General features: G+C 41.4%; 1 protein-coding gene across 1 annotated transcript in view; it reads left to right on the top strand.

Annotated features, from left to right (window-relative positions):
• Positions 1 to 18,553: 18,553 nt before the first annotated feature.
• The window catches only part of CCKAR (cholecystokinin A receptor), a 65,899-nt gene continuing 62,194 nt past the window's right edge, over positions 18,554 to 22,258 (top strand). Inside the window, exons 1-2 of the mRNA XM_069977494.1 lie at positions 18,554 to 18,808; positions 19,421 to 19,672. Coding sequence (XP_069833595.1) covers positions 18,676 to 18,808; positions 19,421 to 19,672 — 385 coding nt within the window. The 5' untranslated portion in view covers positions 18,554 to 18,675. The remainder of the gene's footprint in view (positions 18,809 to 19,420; positions 19,673 to 22,258) is intronic.

Here is a 22,258-nt window from a genome sequence, read left to right as displayed (position 1 = left end):
TGTATTTTGCAGAAATAATCTCGCCTTGTGTAGTCTAGAAGTTCAGATGTGTGAATTATTTGGCATGAGTGGGGTGGGGGGGGAGAGAAAAATATATTACATTAGGAGATTGTTAAGTTGAAGGTTGGTTGGATGAGGGAGATGTTTCTCAAAATTTTTTCCATGGGGCCCATATGTGTGCAGATTTAGGCTATGTTCACACTACGTAAAACTACGGCCGTACTTCTCGCCGCAGAACTACGGCCGTAGTTTTCAGGGGTGGAACATAGCCTTATTTTAAATGGTATCCCGGCCGGAGCGTACACACATCGTATACGCTCCGGCCGGGATCCCATGTGGCGCCGGAAAAAACTGACATGTCAGTTTTCTGCGGCCAGAATTCAGTGAATTTCGTCCGCAGAAAGACCTGTCAGTTCACACAGTGAAGCAAGCGGCTCTGGCCGCTTGCTTCACTGTGGGCTATGGGAAGCTCTGATGCGGGCGGGCGCTCATGTGCCCGCATCAGAGCTCCGCGGCCGGAAAGATCCTTAAGTACCGGCCGGGATGATCCAGCCTGAGACCGGCTGTTCCACGGAACGGCCGGTCTGATACGTAATGTGAACATAGCCTAATTGTGGGTTCTAAGTTCCCAGCTGGCGAGTTCTTCCTATCTGCAGAAGTGATCAGGTATCCCACTAAATTTATGCCCCACAACCAAGGGTACCATTAAAGCTTTTTATGTCTTCCTCCAATACCCCCAAGCTACTCTCACCTATAGCTCTACTGAACGGCTTACCCACTTATCTAGGTACAGCAACCACACACAGACAAATGTGGGAAGAACTTAGAGGTAAAAAAATATTAGAGAGGCCTACAAACCAGACCTCACAGATCCAGCAGAATTGCTTAACTCTAATTCCAAATTTACATCACACGTCTAGCCAAACTGCACTTACGACAGATCTTTCGCTCGCTTAGACGGAAACTCCCGGCTCTTACCGACCCATCCTGGTTAGATGAACTATCGCTCCTCCTAAAATTACCTGAAAAACTGATCTCCATTATTTACCAGAAACTATTATTAGATATTTCACCTGGAAAACTTAGTTTCATACTAGCCTGGGAAAAAGAATTAAGCTTTTCATTCACAAAACAAGAATTCAAAACAATACTTGCAAACTCCTTTGGTTTCTCTAGATGTTTAAGAGTACAAGAAAATTTGATACTAACCAAATGGTATAGGACCCCAGAGTGGTTATACACCCTTAACTTGTCCCAACATAACTTATGTTGAAGGTGCGAAAACTCCCCTGGTAACATTTCACACATCTGGATTACCTGTCCAGCACTCAAAGCTTTTTGGACTTCTGTCTTAGACACCATCTCCAAAGTTACTGCAGATCTAGTCCCTCTCTCGGCACCCCTTATCCTACTTTGGACTCTGTGTTCATCTTTTACCCCTCAAAAATCCAATCTAACTACTTACATGCTCACAGCAGCAAAATTATAAATCCCCACTTTATGGCACCTTACCCAACCGCCCACCATTACGACGTGAACAACCCCTTTAAAGGTGCTGGTATACTAAGCCAGAAATGCCTGGTGCTAGTGGTGCCTGTGGTTGACACTACTACACTGCATGCTTAAAGTAAATCTGTCACTCCCTGACCACCTATCGAGATCATTTGATAGATATCATAAAAAAAAATCTTTATTTGGGTTGTAAATAGAGTCAAGGAGGCGGAGCCTATTGTCTCCTGGGCACTAGTACAACTACATTTCACTGTTCTGTATGCCCACCCCTTGCATACTCAACATACACTGTGCATATAGAACAGTGAAGCATAGCGGTGCTAGGGCCCAGGTAACAATAGTGTTCGCCTCTTTAAATAAAGGTTTCTTTAATGATATTTAAATAGTATTAATAGGGGCTAAATTATTCCTAATTGTACATAACTCAGCTGATGCATACCTTTACCCCTTTCAAAATGACAGTCTTCAGCAGCCTCAGCGTATCCCACCATGCAGTGCAAACTACACTGTGACCATTGTGTGTAGTGTATACATACTTGTATGATCTTCTATTTCTAACTTGTCACTATCTGTTTGATTGCACCCTATCAAAAAAATTATTTACTGTATCTGTAAAATCTAAATAAAATGTTTTATTGAAAAAAAAGAAGGACTTTTTGGACATTCCTTATTAGGTGCTCATAGTTCTAAATATTCAGAGCAGAATAAACTCGGGAAGCTAAATCAGAATAGGGCTTGGTTGCAGAACTCACCTGATGTGGGAATGTCCATATTTATCCAATCTCCCAGCAGGAGCAGACATCTTCCATATAATTTTTTATGTATAAAAATGGCTGCCACCCTGACATGGTAGCATCTCCCATGAGGGGAGTTGAGTATCTTGCTTCAGGCGGCAGATTTTTTGGACCCTAAGGGGGAGGCAACCTCTGTCTTCAGGCAGCAAAAAAGCTACAGTCGCCCCTGCACCCTGGTCTTGTAATAAGGCAACTGCTATATGCCTGGGATGTTAGAACATGGGAAACTGAAGCAGAGCATGATCGATCCAATGTCCCTGCCCTCTAATTGGCTAAACAGCATTGAAAACAGTAGGAACCCAACTAAATAAGTTAACTTCACTCATGTTATGAGACTGAGGGTCCATTTACACAGACAGATTATCTGACAGATCTGCCAAAGATTTGAAGCCAAAGCCAGGAATGGGTTACTTTATGACCTGTTCTCTGTTTATAGTCTGTTTCTGGCTTTGGCTCCAAATCTATGGCAGATAATCTGTCAGAATATCTTTGTGTGTAAATGGACCCTTACTGCTTTCATCATGTTTTTATAAAGCCTGGAAAAAAAAACAAGTTGTCTCTATATGACCTAATAGGACATATGGAGTCCCTGGGCGAAGTGGAGGACCACTTGATTTGAATGGGCTCCTTGTTATTCTTTATTTATCCTGTATCATTGAAAATGACAATTACCAAGTGGTAACATTTGTTCCCAGTAGTCGGGCCACTAGTAAGAAGCTAGTTTAGTGGGAAATTGAAAGGGTTTATCCAAGGAGGTTTTATGATGTTATAAATAAAGGTGTTGACATACCATGTATCTGGGGTGTATCTGGCAGCAACTTACATAAATGAAAAGGACCCATATGCCTTGTTGAAGCAAAGCAATCATGACTGTGAATACAGAATTATATTACACGAGTAATATAGCGGTAATTAAATCGTCTCCAAGTCGTAATCTTTATTACTCAAATAAAATGCTTTATTAACTATTTCTCTCTTTAAAGCTTTTACCTTGCCCGATGGGAAAAGGTAGGAGTGCTCCGGGATGAATCTGCTGCCGGAGTGTTTATTACTTGTAATATATTCATACAACTCTGCTCATTGGTTTAATGCGCTTTTGACCCACCTTACTGCGAGCTCTGTGGCTATTTGTTTGGCGGACGCTTTAGCATCTTATCTCATGAGATTACATTTTTTCATCATGTATAATAATGATAATAATACAATAAAGCACTTTTGGTGAACTCGGCCACGGACGTAGAAATGTGCAAAACCTCTTAAGGCTATAGTTATTTTAGTCCTATGTTACACATAATACTTATTTGTCTGATTGATGAAAATAAAGAGAGAAGAGAGTACCATTTATAAAAAGTGCCTGGATTCAGCCAGCCGATGGCTTCTGCTGTTGCTGCAGAACTGAGGGAAGATGAATAAATATAATGCGCACAATAGAAGTGCATGCATAAGGGATGGTTTATAATAAAAGGAAGCATAACAGACACATAGGAAAAGAAAAATTAAATAGACCCAGTTGTGCAAAGAATGGGAATGTTATTGGCACAATACATCTGTAGGATATGCAGTCCTTGGAAATCCTTTTATTCCTTCAAAACTTGGAAAAGAAAAGAAGCCAATTGCCCGTAAGGGATGTTGCCACATTTACTAACTCCAAAAATGCAATCACCGAGGGGGTGTAAACACATTTAAAACATAACCTTTAATCAAATTCCCTGAAATGGTCCTCCCCACAACACAAAAACTTAAGAGGTCTCAACGGACCATGTATGGAGCAATCTTTAGGCCATGTTCACACGCTGTATGAACATCGGCCGGTGTTTGGCGTGTCAAACAACGGCCAATGTTTCAGATGTTCATCCAACCGATACTACCGTATCGGCTGGGTGAACATCAATTTATTTTAATTGGAATATGGGCATATTTGGGTGTGCCTCTCCGATTAGCCATAGAGCACAGTTGTAAGAACATGCTGTTCAATGAATAGCAGCCGCACAAAATAGACCTGTCAATTATTTTGTGCGGCCGCATGGAACACAGGCTGTAGTGTATACAATGTGTACATACTGAAATCTGCAACAACTGCCATTGTTTATTGCAAAAATACAAAGTGTGAACATGGCCTAATTCTGATTCAAGTGGTAAATAATAAATAGTAATTTAAATCTCACCAGTTCATGGCAATAACAGTCCAAGTCCACACTGATAATAGTCATAGGTGTGATTACTGGATGAGCCTGGCAACTCTGCTGGTGCTCTAAAAAGGGGGAGAATATTCAACCCTATTAAAGCCCTATGATAAAAGTATGTCGGCTCTCCTTACTCGCACAGGGTAATATTGGGTCCCCTGCCCCGATCCACCTGTTTGAGGCTTCCCCTAGAAAAACAATAGGAAAATAATTTCCTTATTACCGTCCTTCAAAACTAGGATATGAAGGTCAGATTCCATATTAGTGATGGGTAGTCAAAATGAACTAAGTTATTTAGTTCACTTTCCTGACAAAGATTAGTTTAAAATGAACTAAAGCCAGGGTGCAACAGAGAGTCCAGCACAGCAGCCAGGGGGCAACATTGAGTTCAGCACAGCAGCTCTACCACTTTCCCACTGCCATTTGCTTTATAGTTCCCCATGCTGGAAAATGAAGTAATAAAACACAGCACATCCCAGAAAATACAAATATAATAAAGAAAATAAAACCTATGAAACTACACTGCCTATACACAGCCCATGTGTGAGAGAGTTGTGTGTGAGAGAGTGTCTGTGTGTGAGAGAGTATGTTCATTCAGCTCATCTGTAGTGTAGTCGTCTTCTTAGCCCAGAGCTCCAGTCTTGTTTCCAGCACTGGCTTCAGTATCCTCACTCTTTGCTCTTAATGCTACAGTACTTGCAGCTTTACTGCTTTTCAGCTCCTTCATCCATTCACCTCGAGTCAGTACCTCTAACTACCATAGGTGTCACTGCTGAGCACAGTCATATACATGTGATTGAACTAGATTCTCCAGATTTGTTGTCCTGGCATATAGTTCAGTAGCTCACTGATCAGATCCCTTGTACTTGTAACTACCACATGTGTCACTATTGAGCTCAGTCATACATGTGATTTAACTTGATTCTCCTGATTAACTCTCCAGGCATTTACATCAGTAGTTCACAGGTCTGATAATGATCCATCACCTGTAACCTCCTCAGGATACAGAGCTGGAATCTTTAGCCATGATTGAGCCTGTACTGTACTTTTCTATACTCTACCATGTATCTCCATCACATATGCGGCTCTTAAGGACAATTTTTTAGCAATGTTTTTTATGGTGTTTTGAACCCTATAGAGGATCATGAAAGAAATATCATAGCCAGAGAATTATTCTGAAAAACTATCACTCAGCTAAAACATGGCAAACATGGTTTAGTATGACACTATGAGCTTATTGTAGAAGTGATTGCATTCACAAAAATAATAACTAAGGAAATGTCACCATTTTTACCAAAATAATATCCTATCCAGGCATCTTGCACTTCTTATCAGTATACCAGTGGCGGAGATATAATGAACTAAAAAACTTAATGAGCTGATCTTCTGAACTACTCTTTTAAATGAACTAGTTCACAGTTAACTAATCCCTAAAAAGAACTCTATTTCCCATCACTGTTCCATATGCAGCTTCAATATCCAATTAAAACCCAAGTATAACCTTCAATATTGACTAGTATATTCCCTGCCTACTGTAATAACCTGCAAATTATATGATGGGCCTCTTCTAATGATCATTTCTCGCAGATTGGCCAAGTCTAATAATCGCCATATGCTTTCTATGCTTCTGCTCCACATCGTACCTTTGCAGCAGACACTTGAAGGGTGAATTATTTGTTGAGGCATGTAATCCCCTCAAACAGTCTGCACCTTGACCCTGCTGCTACAGAACAGTTCAAAAAAGAAGATGAAGCTTTATTTCACCTAAAGTGACTTTATTGATTAACTGGCAAAAAGTTTCTGCAGCAAGTTGGATACTGTACCGTCTCATAGGCAGAGGTGTTATTTGATGCTTCTGAAAATCTGTATCAGCCTCCCCCCCCCCCAGCCCATACGTGCACTAACCATGCAAAATGCATTATATTGGTATCTCCTATAGCACTGCCCCTGACTGCAAGGCATGACCTAATTAAAGGTCCCTTATATACCTTCAAAAACTGACGGCCAAACCATCATTCGGCCAACAGTTATTTCCCCCATCCTCCGCGTACACTTAAACATTAGGCAAGGTTGAACATTCTTGTGTTCTCTATGGGAAGGGGTAACCTGCAGACAAACAGCTCTGGCAGAGGCTTATGTCTCTAAGACCAAAGGGGTAGGGCAGTGAAATGTCATGATGTCTAAACCCTGTCTTTACTGACATTATCTGTCTCAAGAGTCTCAGAAGACCCCCCATATACTTTATACTGATGGCCGACCCACCATGAAATATAAGTACATGTATGGGGACCTTCGTTTTTTTGCTACAAAGGGTGGAGGGAAAGGGGTTCTGTACATGTTCTGGTATTAGGTCAGAGTGGGTTTTTACACAAACAGAAGGCAACATACCACAAATAAAAGCTGACAACTTAACCTGGATGAAGACAGTAATCAAATGGGGGTGATATGAATTAAAATATGCAGCCAAGACTACCACAAAGAGGAGACACAACCAAGAATATGACCAAGAAAAGACACAACCAAGAATATGACCAAGAAAAGACACAACCAAGACTACCACCAAGAAGAGACACAACCAAGAATATGACCAAGAAGAGACACAATCAAGAATGACCAAGAAGAGACACAACCAAGAATACGACCAAGAAAAGACACAACCAAGAATATGACCAAGAAGAGACACAATCAAGAATGACCAAGAAAAGACACAACCAGGAATATGACCAAGAAGAGACACAACCAAAAATACAACCAAGAAAAGACACAGCCAAGAATATGAACAAGAAAAGACACAACCAAGAATATGACCGACGAGATACAACCAAGAATGCAACTAAGAATAAGATATGGAAACCCAGTGATGTAATTAGAAAACATAGTGCCGCATGGCAGAACATTGACACATTTAACCCATATGAGTAGCAAACATCTTCCTATATGATTATTACACAGCCAATGTACTTTTCGATTCACATACATAAATATACATTTTAGGCTAGGTTCACACACAGTATATTTCAGGCAGTATTTGGTCCTCATGTCAGGTCCTCATAGCAACCAAAACCAGGAGTGGATTAAAAGCACAGAAAGGATCTGTTCACACACTGTTGAAATTGAGTGGATGGCCGTCATATAACGGTAAATAACTGCCATTATTTCAATATAACGGCCGTTGTTTTAAGATAACAGCAAATATTTGCCATTAAATGATGGCCATCCACTCAATTACAACATCATGTGAACAGAGCCTTTCTGTGCTTTTAATCTACTCCTGGTTTTGGTTGCTATGAGGACCTAACATGAGGACCAAATACTGCCTGAAATATACTGTGTGTGAACCCAGCCTAAATAATCTGGAGGCCCTTAGTCAGATGATATTTTAGACCACATTAATTTAAGTCTGTTCAAAGCAGCTGGCATATGGTCAAAGAGCAGCTACACCAGATGGCTTTAGTGTACCTGCAAATATCTTTCTGATACATTACATTAGTGCAGGCTCCTTCCACCCTGGGGTATGCTCATACAGCCTGTAACTGAGCAGATTCTCTACTAGCTGTACACAGACATAGACTGCAAACACTAACACTGGCTGTATAGAAGTACAAATTTATTGACATAGACTTCATACCAGCATACGATATATGCTGATACTGGCTATACTGGCAACACGCTAACACACACACAGTGGGCATACGTTGATGCAAGCTATGAAATTACACAATATATATAAATTATAGGTTATTGTGACATTTCTAATGATTAAGCATACATCATCCTTTCTTTAAAGGGGTATTCTTGACTAATAAACTTTTTTTGGGTGTTAGATAATGCAAAAGTAAGCAATTTTGCAAATGCTATTCATTAGTAGAATTGCTTACTTTTGCAGCAGTGACCTTTCTTCCTACCCTATGGTTGTCAGCTTGTTGACTGTGAGGGGTAGCCAAGGTCCTACGTGGTCAGTGGCAGGGCCCACTGGGGCTGTAAAAGTGTACTTTTACAGCTTTTGTGTCTCCCTCTCAAAGCACAGATGGATGCAGGGCTTATGGATTGTCACTGGAGGCATCTGTGATCTCAGTAGAAGACACAGAGATGCAGAGTCCATTCAGCTCAGCATCGCTGTGTCCCACTTTCTAACAACCCTTATGAACCCCCCAACACCACTAAAAACACCAAACCAGGGATATGATCCTCTATCCTAAGTTGATAGTAGGCGAGAGTTGAGAGTCAGGGCAATCTGCTGGAAGACAAACTCAAAAAAGATAGGCACTAAAATAATATTTTTTATATCCTAAACTCAACTGATGAAAGTGGTTGTGATGAAGTGGGTACCTATTACAAACGTTGCTATAGGGCACCAGTCATGGTGGTTTGTGACCTTAAAGTCACTCAAAGGGCAACTCCATAAAAGAAAATATATATTTCAAATCAACTGGTGCCAGAAAGTGGCAGAGATTTGTAATTTATTTCTATTAAAAAATCTTTAAGTCCAGTACAAATTTTTTATTAAAGTATTGTATTGCCCCCAAAAAGTTATACAAATCCCTAATATAAACTTATTACGGGAAATGCTTATAAAGTGATTTTTGTCCCTGAAATTACTGCTGCATCAAGGCTTCACTTCCTGGATAAAATGGTGATGTCACGACCCGACTCCCAGAGCTGTGCGGGCTGTGGCTGCTGGAGAGGATGATGGCAGAGGGATGCTCAGTGTCCCTCCAGTGCCCTGTGTCCCTCAGTGTCCCTCTGCCATCATCCTCTCTAGCAGCCACGGCCCGCACAGCTCTGGGAGTCAGGTCGTGACATCACCATGTTATCCAGGAAGTGAAGCATTGATGCAGTAGTAAGCGTAGGGAAAAAAAGCACTTTATGTGCATTTCCCGTAATAAGTGTATATTGTGGATTTGTATAACTTGGGGGGCAATACAATACTGTAATAAAAATTTTTGCCGGACTTCTCCTTTAAGTCTTCCACTACTTATCAGCTGCTTTATGTCATAGACATAGCTATGTAGGACATATAGCAGCTGATAAATTACAAATCTCTGCCACTTTCTGTCACCAGTTGATTTGAAAAATTTTTTTTGCTGGAGTTGCCCTTTAATACTAGGATTTGCCCTCAGCATCTAATTGGTGGAGGTCCAACCATGGTGATCCCTGCCAGTTGTTCAAGTTAATTGGTAATGGTACTAGGAAAGCATTTTACTATCTTGGCTTCTGTGGTCCTTTTTTGGGGTTGGTACGATCTATTGACTTTCATGAATTATCTTAGGGAAGCTTACCAGCTGATCATATGTGGCATATTCCCAGTTCAAGGGATGGTCAGAGATCACGCTGAGGGATTATGATAGGGATCTGCCATCAATGGGTTACATCTACTGCCCAAGCCCTGTGGAAATGTTTGCATACACAAAAGCCATCAACCCAATCAAAGCCAATCAAGCCAAAAGGCCATTAAATGCAATAACATAAACAGCACCTTCTTACCTTTCATATACATTAAGATAATGAAACAAATCAGCATAAATTGTCATTGAATCTATCATTGCTGGTGCTGATATGTTACTTGACATATGTAATGAAATGCAAAGATAAGATGCAACGTGACAAACAAGAAACATCTTAAATATGTCAAAAGCCAATTACCTTTACATTTATTAGACTCCTTGAGATGTATGCTCTCACTATAAACAATACTTGTATCCATTGTTTTTACATTGAATTAGTTTGTAATTCGATCCCATTTTTTAGACAGAATATGGCCGGGAATATCACCGTTGTATTTCTCCTCCTTAATGTATATTTTATAAATAATGGGATAGCTCTTATGTAACGGTTTGTAATATTTATCATGCAAATCATTCCAGCCATAAAGAGGATATTTGGGATTGTAGAATTTCCCTGTTCTGTATATTATGGTGCTAAACTGGTTTTATGACAGCAGCTTCTCATGTTGCAGCCTCACATCAAATACATGTTCACACAGTGTTATCGGTGTCAAACAATGGCCGCTGTTCGACATGTTCCTGCGGCCGATATTACCATATGGGCTGCAGGAACATCATTTTATTTTATTTGGATTGCGGGCACATTTGGGTGTGCCTGCAATCCAATTAACCCTTTCAAGACCATTGGTCATTGATGCCTGAATGCTCAGGTTGTTTTAGGACTTCAGCTTATGGCATTATAATGATCCCATAAGCTGAGGTCCCTAGCTCTGCCCCCTCTCCTATGTCCCATGCTATTAGCTATGCTAATATTACCTGTACAGACCGTAAAACATAAACTTCTTTTTTGTTTAATTACTATAACATAACAGGGAAAACACAAAAAGATGTGCATTCTGGGAAACTACCCGGCATGATTGGAAGGGCAACTACAATGAAAACAGACTTTTTCTTTTAATCTCTTCACATCTAAATCAACCTTATATGGGAAAAAAACATATACACATCAGAATTGGGACATGGCCATTATTTAGGAGGTGTTTTTTTTAACTTTTTTTTAACTTGGGTTGTTGATCGTAGATGACACTTAAAAAAGACTCCTATTCACTTTGCAACAACCAGACTGTTGGAGCTAATTTCTTTGCTGCTATTAAGTGTTCACACTGGTGTTGGTGTGGAACGTCCAAGCATGCCCAGGAGCACTACCGAGTAGTCATCTGACTATCATCTAATTTTTGTATATTTCAGAATGCACCTGCCCACTGCTTACTTGCTCTCTTCAGTCTTGCCCCTTCCCCTTTATAGCTTCCCTAGTTAACCTCCTACTTTGCCTACCATTCACTCCAGCCATGCTTGTGCCATCCTATTCTTTAAGAGCGTGCCTCATGTAGACTTTTTTTTTTCACTGATTAGAGCCAGACACAAAAACGTGTTCTTTTTTTCTAATCTCTTTCTATTTACTTATTGTAATTTCCTGTACATTGTTATGGAGGCTGCCATTTTACCTGAGCTGTTTTTAACCGCATTTAGTGGTATGCTTTACAGCAAGCTCCGTGGACACAGACAACAATAGATAGAAACTTGTAGTTCCATAGCTCTTGCTCAGCTTTGTATTCATTCTCTTTGTATGTTTGACCCTTGGCTTTCTCTGTTTTAAATATCCTCATTTGCTGCCTGCCCTGATCCTTGTGCCTGTATCTGGACCTTTCTCTTGCCTGTCGCTTTGTACTTCGCTGTCCGTTGTTGCAGAGCCGGACTGTAGACTTTGATTACATTGTGTTTGTTTGTCTGTCCTGTTCCGTATTATCCATCTTTTTTAGTGCAGGGACCGGCACCGTGGTTGCCCGCAGTCACCTAGGGCTGTCTTGTGGTAAGTAGGCAGGGACAGTGGGCTCACTGTTCTTGTCTTGTCTGCCTATGTTATCAGTGTGCCAGTGCTAACAGTTCCCCTATAGTTTGTACAGATAAACATAAAAGTATTGAATGACTATATTCAGTAAGTACTTTCTAAATACAGCTGGCCATCTGCATTACTTTAACTTTTGCCAGCTTTAGCAAGTACACCCTAATCGTGAAATGGCTAAGACTGGCAATAGAAAAAATACAGATTACATAGTTACACAGTTTGTAAGGCTAAAAATGACATCGTTCCAGTTCAGCCTATTACTCTACAGTGTAGAACCAGAGGAAGGCAAAAAACTTCATGAGGTAGAAGGCAATTTTCTTTACTTTAGGGCATCTTCACACAGGACGGATTGCAGCAGAAATCTTGCTGCGAGTTTTGCAGCAAGATCCATTACAATTCAAGGTCCTGGCAGTTCCTATGTGAATTCATACTTGCAGAGGATCTTTCAGGACCTTGGATCATAACAGATTTCTGCTGTGATCCGTTGTGTGTGAAGCTGCCCTTAGGGAGAAAAGTTTCTTCCAGCCTTCAAATCAGAATACATTTCTGGATCAATGATCCTTCTCCACAATTTAGCCTGTAATCACTATGACCATTTCCTCTGGCAGAGAGTCCCATAGTTTCACTGCTCTTACAGTAAAGAATCCCATTCTTTTTTCATGTAAAAACAAGTTCTGGATGTAAAGAATGTCCATTGTTACAGATGCAGTTCTGGGTATAAATAATAATACTATATATACTATAAAAACTTATACTAATACTTGCCAGTTTTAGCTAGAGTAACAGCAGCTGGGAACAGAAGTTAGGGAAAGCTTATTAATACTGCCTTATAAGACTGAGTTTGCCAGTGTACCACATACTCCTGGTAGCCAAAAACAGAAAAGTAATAAAATAAATGTACTGGTCTTTTAGGTCTCAATAAACATAAAAAAGTATTTGGACAGATGAAAGTTATTGGTGTCTATATCATTGCTCATCCCTATACAATATGCAACACTCAAAATAATCATCTCATACGTCTATTAAAATAATAATTATATACTGTATTAGAAGTTGTTGTTATGCATAAACTATATCTTTGCAACACTGGTAAGTCATTATGATTAAGGGAGTCTTATTTGTTGCTATGGGCAATGGCTTCACTGCACCTTCCCATTTTCGTTTATGTAGTGACGTGCACTACCTTCTAGTTACTGATAAAAGTGTAGGAAGTAAAAACTATCACATTAGTAGAGTTGGATCATGCGTCACACATAGACTGATATAACACTGGTATAATACAAGCCATTTTTGTTCCCCTTACGATGGCCACAAATCCTGTGGTCTGATGATAGCTCAGGTCATTCCATATTACACTCCTGCGAGACTGGATTAATAGTGTAACAGAAAAGGTCTTCTACTCTTCCACTGTATAGTCCAAAATGTCATCATATCCCCAAACTTAAAGGTCTACTTTGGTGAATAAACCACTGGTTATACAGATTTGTTAATTACTTCTATTTTAAAATCTCCAGTCTTCCAGTATATATCAGTTGCTGTATGCCCTGCAGGAAGTGGAGTTTTCTTTCCAGTCTGACACAGTGCTCTCTGCTGCCATCTCTGTCCATGTCAGGAATTGCCCAGAGCAGGAGCAGCTCCCCATAAAAAAACTCTCCTGCTCTGGACAGTTCCTGACATGGACAGAGGTGGCAGGAGAGAGCACTGTGTCAGAATGTAAAAAATATACCACTTCCTGTAGGACATACAGCAGCTGATAAGTACTGGAAGGCAAGATTAGAGATGAGCAAAGCAGTCAGAAATTAGTTTTGTGAGCAAAGTTTCGGTCGAACTCGTTAAGATTTACTAATCGAACCTTAACGAGTTTAATTAAAACAGCCAAATTTATAGTAGCTACCTACTAGGGACTATTACAGAAAGGCAAATTTGTTAAAGCATGTTGTTGTAAAAGTGTCAAAAATTGGAAAATCACAATTTAAAAAAATGTCAATCAGCCAATCAATCGTCCAATTTCCGCCATTCCTCTCCTCTCTGTCCCTATATCACTCTGTTAGTCTCTCCCTACTCTGCTCTAACTGCCTGCTGCCGTCCTGCTCTCTCCTTCACACACAGCCGACTGGCCACCTCTGTTAACAAATCTCCTTATATAGAGGGGGAGGTGCTGACATCACAGAGTGGCCTGCAGCTGATTGGACGGTTGCTAGGGATTATGGTTAATCCCTTCCGCCCAGTGATGCTCCAGACAGCACGTGCAGCCACCATTTTAGGATTTTTTTTGCAAATTTTCTTAATGAACGCAGAACGAAGGGAACTGACAGCACGATTCACAGCGAATCTTAATTCGCTTCACTCATCTCTACTTCAGATTTTGAAAATAGCAAGTAATTTACAAATCTCTACAACTTTCTGACACCAATCGATTAGAATTTTTTCCTCTGGAGTACCCCTTTAAAGTAGGCCAGGAATTTCTGATATATTATTTGTAATAATAATGGGCCAGGCATTCAGATGCCTAACAAGGACAGGTTGTAATAATGGCTGATAACAGAGAACAATGGCTAGTGAGTGCTTTATACATTTAGCAAGGTCCAGACTTCCACGCCACCTAATATACTTATGTGCCAAATTTGGGGCCAAGGCGGAAATTTCATTGTGCTGTCTCCTAGTAAGATTGTAGTTGTTGCCCATAGCAAACAAGCTCAGAGCTCAGCTTCCATTTCTCACATCGTTCTGTAATGTGAGCTCTGAGTTTGTTTGCAAGGGGCAACAAGGAGAATTGTACTAGACGACAGCACCATAAATCTTCCCCATACTGTTCAGGAGTTTGGATGCCTATAGACCACAGGCTATGATAATGCTAATAACAGAGAACCTCAGTTACCCAGTACTTTATATGTCTGCCATGGTTAAGACCTTAACAAAAACCTTGCCAGCACCCAACTTACCTGCTGCCAAATATAGGGTCAAATATAGGGAGGCATTTGGACACCTACAGAAGACAGACAGACAGCAACTATTATTTCTCATTGGTTTTACCACTGTATTTCAATTGCTATTTCATCACCAACCTCTGCAATTCACATTTCAAACTGCTTACACTGTGCGATGCTTTCAGTGTCAGACTGGGCCACCAGGGGATCCTCCGGTGGGCCCCTCCCCCATTCCCACTGACCGTCCAGCAGCTGGGGCCCCCAGACAGCCACAGGATAAATAGATGGTCTTGCCGGGCCCTTCCAGCGTTAGCGATCTCACTCATGCAGAGCGGGAAGAGGTGTCGCTGGGTCACTAGAGGAACGATACAGGTGAGGTAAGTATAGCTATTTTTGTTTTAAATACAGATGGAGGGGCAGGAGAATGATAAAGGAGGTAGTAGTATGGTGAAGATGGGCAAGAGGATGAAAGGGGAACTACTATGATGATGGAAGGGCAGGAGGATGAAGGGGAAGGAGGGGTAGTAATATGATAGAGGGACAGGAGAATGAAGGGGGAAGGAGGATCATGGAGGGGTAGTAATATGATAGAGGGGCAGGAGGATTAAGGGGGTAGTAGTATGAAGGGGTAGGAGGATGATGGAGGGGTAGTAATATGATAGAGGGGCAGGAGAATGAAGGGGGTAGTAGTATGATGGGGTAGGAGGATGATGAAGGGGTAGTAATATGATAGAGGGGCAGGAGGATGAAGGGGTAGTAGTATGATGGGGTAGGAGGATGATGAAGGGGTAGTAATATGATAGAGGGGCAGGAGGATGAAGGGGTAGTAGTATGATGATGGAGGGGCAGAAGTATGAATGGGTAGTAGTATGATGATGAAGGGGTAGTAGTATGATGATGAAGGGGTAGTAGTATGATCTTGGAGGTGCAGGAGGATGAAGGAGGTAGTAGTATAATGATGGAGGTGCAGGATGATGAAGGTGTAGTAGTATGATGATGGAGGTGCAAAAGGATGAAGGAGGTAGTAGTATGATGATGGGGGAGCAGGAGGATGAAGGAGGTAGTAGTATGATGATGGGGGAGCAGGAGGATGAAGGTGTAGTAGTATGATGATGGAGGTGCAGGAGGATGAAGGTGTAGTAGTATGATCTTGGAGGTTCAGGAGGATGAAGGAGGTAGTAGTATGATATGATGATGGAGGAGTAGGAGGATGAAGGGGTAGTTGTATGATAATGGAGGGGCATGAGGATGAGAGGGGTAGTAGTATGATGATGGAGGTGCAGGAGGATGATGAAGGAGGTAGTAGTATGATGATGGAGGAGCAGGAGGATGAGAGGGGAACTACTATGATGATGGAAGGGCAGGAGGATGAAGGGGAAGGAGGGGTAGTAATATGATAGAGGGACAGGAGAATGAAGGGGGAAGGAGGATCATGGAGGGGTAGTAATATGATAGAGGGGCAGGAGGATTAAGGGGGTAGTAGTATGAAGGGGTAGGAGGATGATGGAGGGGTAGTAATATGATAGAGGGGCAGGAGAATGAAGGGGGTAGTAGTATGATGGGGTAGGAGGATGATGAAGGGGTAGTAATATGATAGAGGGGCAGGAGGATGAAGGGGTAGTAGTATGATGGGGTAGGAGGATGATGAAGGGGTAGTAATATGATAGAGGGGCAGGAGGATGAAGGGGTAGTAGTATGATGATGGAGGGGCAGAAGTATGAATGGGTAGTAGTATGATGATGAAGGGGTAGTAGTATGATGATGAAGGGGTAGTAGTATGATCTTGGAGGTGCAGGAGGATGAAGGAGGTAGTAGTATAATGATGGAGGTGCAGGATGATGAAGGTGTAGTAGTATGATGATGGAGGTGCAAAAGGATGAAGGAGGTAGTAGTATGATGATGGGGGAGCAGGAGGATGAAGGAGGTAGTAGTATGATGATGGGGGAGCAGGAGGATGAAGGTGTAGTAGTATGATGATGGAGGTGCAGGAGGATGAAGGTGTAGTAGTATGATCTTGGAGGTTCAGGAGGATGAAGGAGGTAGTAGTATGATATGATGATGGAGGAGTAGGAGGATGAAGGGGTAGTTGTATGATAATGGAGGGGCATGAGGATGAGAGGGGTAGTAGTATGATGATGGAGGTGCAGGAGGATGATGAAGGAGGTAGTAGTATGATGATGGAGGAGCAGGAGGATGAGAGGGGTAGTAGTATGATGATGGATGATTTGGTCAGTAACAGAGTGATGGTATGTTGAGAGGTACAGTATGGTGATTATATATATTAGTGCTGTTCTGGGGTCACTTCCACACACTGAGCCCCCACATAACTATGTATTCTAATCTCCCACAAAACATTCAGTGTACAATGTACCTAAGACCCTCCAACTACAACAGCTACAAGCACTACAACTCCCAGGATTTACTGATAGTCTGCATCCCTCAGGATATGCTTGGAGTTGTAGTACATATGAGCTGCCACTGTAGAAATATATAGTGCTGGACTTTCAGGGCTAATGGTTGTAACAGATTACACCACCAGAAGCTTCTGCACAACAATCAATTATTAAAGGTTTGTTCTCTCTGACACTATAACTCCCAACATAACCTTCATTAAAGCTTCATAAGTGTAGGGTATTCTGAGAGTTATAGTCCGACTGAAAACATGTCATTCACAAGGGAGTTGTCGCAGATCCAGATGAATCCAGGATAGGGCCGGGTCAGTATGTCGCTTTTTACTGATTTTTCTTTGGTGGACCCCAAGGATCATTTCTTCTGGTGGGCCCCAGGTACCCCAGTCCGACACTGGATGCTGTTAGATCAGGGAGACACTTGGTACTTTTTATATATCAGTCTGTGCTTCCAGAGCATAGAAAAATGCTTTTACTATATAGGAAGAAGAGTCAAAGAGGAGTTCCTGAGCTCCTGAGGTGCAGCAAGCGGCAACACCTCCCCCCTCCCATCTTTGACCCTGTTTGGGACTCAGCCTCCAAGTGTCAATCAAGCAGGGAGGGGAAGAGAGGAGACATTATTCCAGCTTGCAGCTATTCAGGAGCTTGGAAAAGCCTTTTTGACTCCTTGTACCAGAGAATAAAAATATTTCTCTACATTCTGGAAGCACAGACAGATATATGAAGGGTATCATGCGTCTCCTCGTCAGCAGTTTGGAACATGAATTGCAGCAGACAGATTCCCTTTAACGCACTTCAGCTCTGTTTCTTCTTATTTATACATTAGTGTCGAAAAGTGTACACAATATTGTATATATGGTATGAGGAGTATTTCTATAAACTTATATAATGAAGGTAAAACTGACTGCATAGTGTATCTGTATCATGTTAAGTGCATTCCGTGATCGTATCTTCCTTGGCAGCAGCTGCCTGGCACTGGTTACTACATCTTTGCTTATTATAACCACTAATAGACCTAATCCCTTTTTATCTCTTACTTAACAGCTATAAAGTGAACAATGTCACTATATATATATATATATATATATATATATATATATATATATATATCCTTAACTATTACTTTTTAGTAACCGACCTCCCTTTGCAATGTTTTTTCTCTTGCAATGATCTAATGAAAAAAAGGGACTTAGAGGAAAAGTGGACAGAAAATGTCAGGTGTTGTGTCTTTTACCTTTTGATAACAGTTTTTTTTTTCCTGACTAGAAATAAGGAGGTCCTGACCAATAACCAGGGAGGGTGGGACGCTGCAGAATAGGAGTTCCACTTCAGCCTATGTGCAATGCATGCAGTGTAGTGTGTGGACTTAGTCTGGATAGAGGGCTGCACACACATCTCTCTCATAGGAATTCTGCCAGCAGAGCTCAGCCAGCATCTTATCACAGGGAGGCATGGAAAGCTAGTAGTCTCATAGAAACCAACCCATACTACACAGTCAGACATGGAAACACTCTACAATCTTCATGTGGACAATGATACAAGTGACAATGGGATCTTTTGTGAAGTCACAGATAATGGAGCTATCATCAGCTGCTTAGGGGACTATTCACACAATACAACTAGATCTGGCAAAGGTATGTCTTCTAACTGTATAAGCGTGAAACTACAGGACAAAGCATGCAAACTAGTGTGAAATACTTGGGGAGAGACCTGGATTGTAGACTTTGTTATATGCTTATTATGTATGTTTAGATTTTTGTTGTATTTATTACACTTCAATCTGGTCCAGTGGTTATACAATAATCTTGTAAATTTTACTTAGAGGGTAAAGTAACACGGCTATGGCTATAAATGTAAACTGAGAAAATAGTGTGAAGAAGTGGTCATGCAGTCAAGTGTGCTTTTATGTTTTGGTGTACAGATGTAGCTAAGCTTGTCAAGCATAGCAGAGCTGAGTCTGTGATTTGCAAACTGATATCACAATGTGTTTATACTGCAGGTAACCCTACTACATGTTAACTTGCCATGATGCACAAGCAGCCTCAAAGATGTAACAGAGCGGAATTTGTCACCTCTTTGCCATGTCAGAATCTGGTGCACAAACACAGTCCCTAAAATGCAATGACAAATACAACTCTGCTACATCTGCACCTTGCAGTGGGACAATAATACACCACAGTGATACGTAACAGCTTAAATATAGTTCCAAAGCGATAAATACAAATAAACACCTTTTTACATTACAGATTTCCACCAGGTAGTGAGGATTTTCCTGTATTCCTTGATCTTTCTACTGGGTGTCCTGGGCAACAGCCTGGTGATAGTGGTCCTAATAAGGAATAAGAGGATGCGGACCGTCACCAACATCTTCCTATTGTCATTGGCAGTCAGTGATCTCATGCTTTGTCTTTTCTGCATCCCCTTCACTCTAATTCCAAATCTGCTGGAGGACTTTATATTCGGTAGCACAGTCTGCAGTGCTGCTTTCTATTTCATGGGTAAGTGCACAGTTTGTTAAACCCTAAGTACTTAAATACCGGAACTTATCGTGTTCAAAAGTTATGGGGCAAGCAAGTGTCAAGTGAACAAACTGTGTATGAAATTGACAAAAGATGAATCTGGTATGCTGTGTGCAGCTAGGCTATCCTTCACCCAGGGCACGACTTGTATATATACACTGGCCATGGCAGAGGGACTTGTTGCCATCAACTATAGTACACATATCCTGCTCCCCCTAGGTGATAACTAGTGGATGGGTGGAAGGGGTTCAGACGTTAAAGTCCAACGAGACTTATTTTATTAGCAAGTGCTGGTGAGGGGGAGGATAAAAGAAATAACATGCATCTACCTCCCCCGCTCCAGTGCTGGTGGCCACATATCGCCGCTCCGGTCCCCGGTAACTACCTAGTCTGAGCGGGGACCATAGTCGTGACGTGTGAGGCCGCTCAGCCAGTCAGCGACTGTAGTGTGGTCCTGCCTTGGTTACTGGTTACTTGGTTACGCTGCGTATACGGTGTGTGTGTGTGTGTACCCTTAGGGTATGTTCACCTCAGCAATAACTGCACTGGAAAAGTCTCCTTGAAAACTAATTAAAAAATTTGAGAAATGTAAAAAAAAAAAGCGTGGAATGATGGTTTTTGGTGATTTGTTATGTGTTTTATGATATGTTTATTTACCAGTTTTTAAGCTGTTTCTGATTGCAATGTGATTATACAGAGAAGTAATTCTTGTTCAGTGCATGTCAGAAACCACATGCTTTTTGGAAAGTTGCCCATCAAAGTCAATGGAATATGGAATACGTTTTTCGGGCCATTTTTCGGTGTAGTTTTCACCTGTGTAATTATACTCTCGGAGAACGCTGTCACGTATTCCCAGAAGCTGTTTATTTTCTTCCTCTTTGGAGACGCTGCCTCCCCCTCCCATGAGCGTCAACACATTACCAATCACATGACCACTTGAGGCTGGCACGTAGACTCTGTTCAATAACTAAGCCAGTCCATGGGGGTCACAGGATTGGTCTTGACTCTTTCCGTGCAAATCTAAGCCTATCTTATAGCAAGAAGAAGAGCTGAACTGCTATGATATCACGGTTCTGTGAAAAGTTTTGACAAGTAAAATGACACATATGAATAAGACACGTTTGGTTATCAAAAAAAGATCTTATTATTCTCAATAGACTACTATTTTATTTCTCTTATCAAGAGTTATAAGCCTCAGTACTGATGAGGGAATGTATGTAAAAGGATTTGAGGAAATTTTGTTTTCATCACACAACCCCTTTAAGCGAGGACTCCTGCACTGCTGCCTTTGTAGACATGAAATTGTAGTCATAATCACATTAGCTTTTAGACTTCCATCTAGCAATCATTATCTTCATGTCAGACAGTGTACGCGGGTTTGAGGCCATTATGGAGATAAGTGATCAGAATAAAAAGCAAATTAGAACAGAAAAAAATAATGATATGGTTCAATAGCAATGGGTCATTCCTGTGAATGGTATGCTGCATGAATTATATAGTGTTCCTATGGCATTGAACCCAGGGGCGTAGCTAATGACTCCTGGGCCCTGGTGCGAGAGGTCAACTTGGGGCCCCCCCCTTCCTCGACCAAGTGATGCTATTGGTATATGTGTATAATATATATATATATATATATATATATATATATATATATACACCAAGACAGATATTACGATTAACGATCTTAAGATAGGAAGAGAGAATATTATCACCACACATATTACCGCCATATTGTTACTGACCAAATCCTGTATACTAAGACCAATAAAACATAGTACCAGATAGCAAGTAACAAATCATTCCACCACATACTGACTAACACCACCACTGCTACTGACTAACACCACCACATACTGACTAACACCTCCGCTGCTACTGACTAACACCACCACATACTGACTAACACCACCACATACTGACTAACACCAACGCTGCTACTAACACCACCACCTACTAACACCACCGCTGCTACTGAATAACATCCACTGTACACGTATCACCGCATCCAGTCATATAGAGGTGGACGCAGCTCCACACAGGCTCTAGACACCATATACATTACAGTGCAGTTACATCAGGTGACTCACAGGGGACGTCTTCTCTGATCGGAGTTCTTCCCTCTTCATCTTCTTCTCCATCTGCTCTCGGCCATTATGAGAACTTCTCCGAGCCACGAATCCACAGAATCTGCCAGACAGACATATTAGACTCCTCACTCTGACACCATCGTAATCTCTCTACAAACTGCACATTTGTATTGGCCTCATTTAGTGGGTAACCCTGACACTATGTGACCTCCTTATAGTGTATGCCCTATATGTAGCCTCCTTATAGATGGTCCCCACTCTGTGTATCCCCCCTTATAGTATATGCCTCCTACTATGTACCCTCTTTATAGATGCCCCCTCTGTGTATCCACCCTTATAGTATATGCCTCCTACTATGTAGCCTCCTTATAGATGCCCCCTCTGTATATCCCCTCTTATAGAAAGCCCCCTCTCCCCCTATGTTGCCCCCCTTATAGATGCCCCCCCTTATAGATGGCCCCTTCCCCCCCCTTATATA

The sequence above is a fragment of the Dendropsophus ebraccatus genome, chromosome 7 (genome assembly GCF_027789765.1).
Source record: "Dendropsophus ebraccatus isolate aDenEbr1 chromosome 7, aDenEbr1.pat, whole genome shotgun sequence".
NCBI classification, from domain to species: domain Eukaryota; kingdom Metazoa; phylum Chordata; class Amphibia; order Anura; family Hylidae; genus Dendropsophus; species Dendropsophus ebraccatus.
This window is presented reverse-complemented; position numbering and strand designations above follow the sequence as displayed.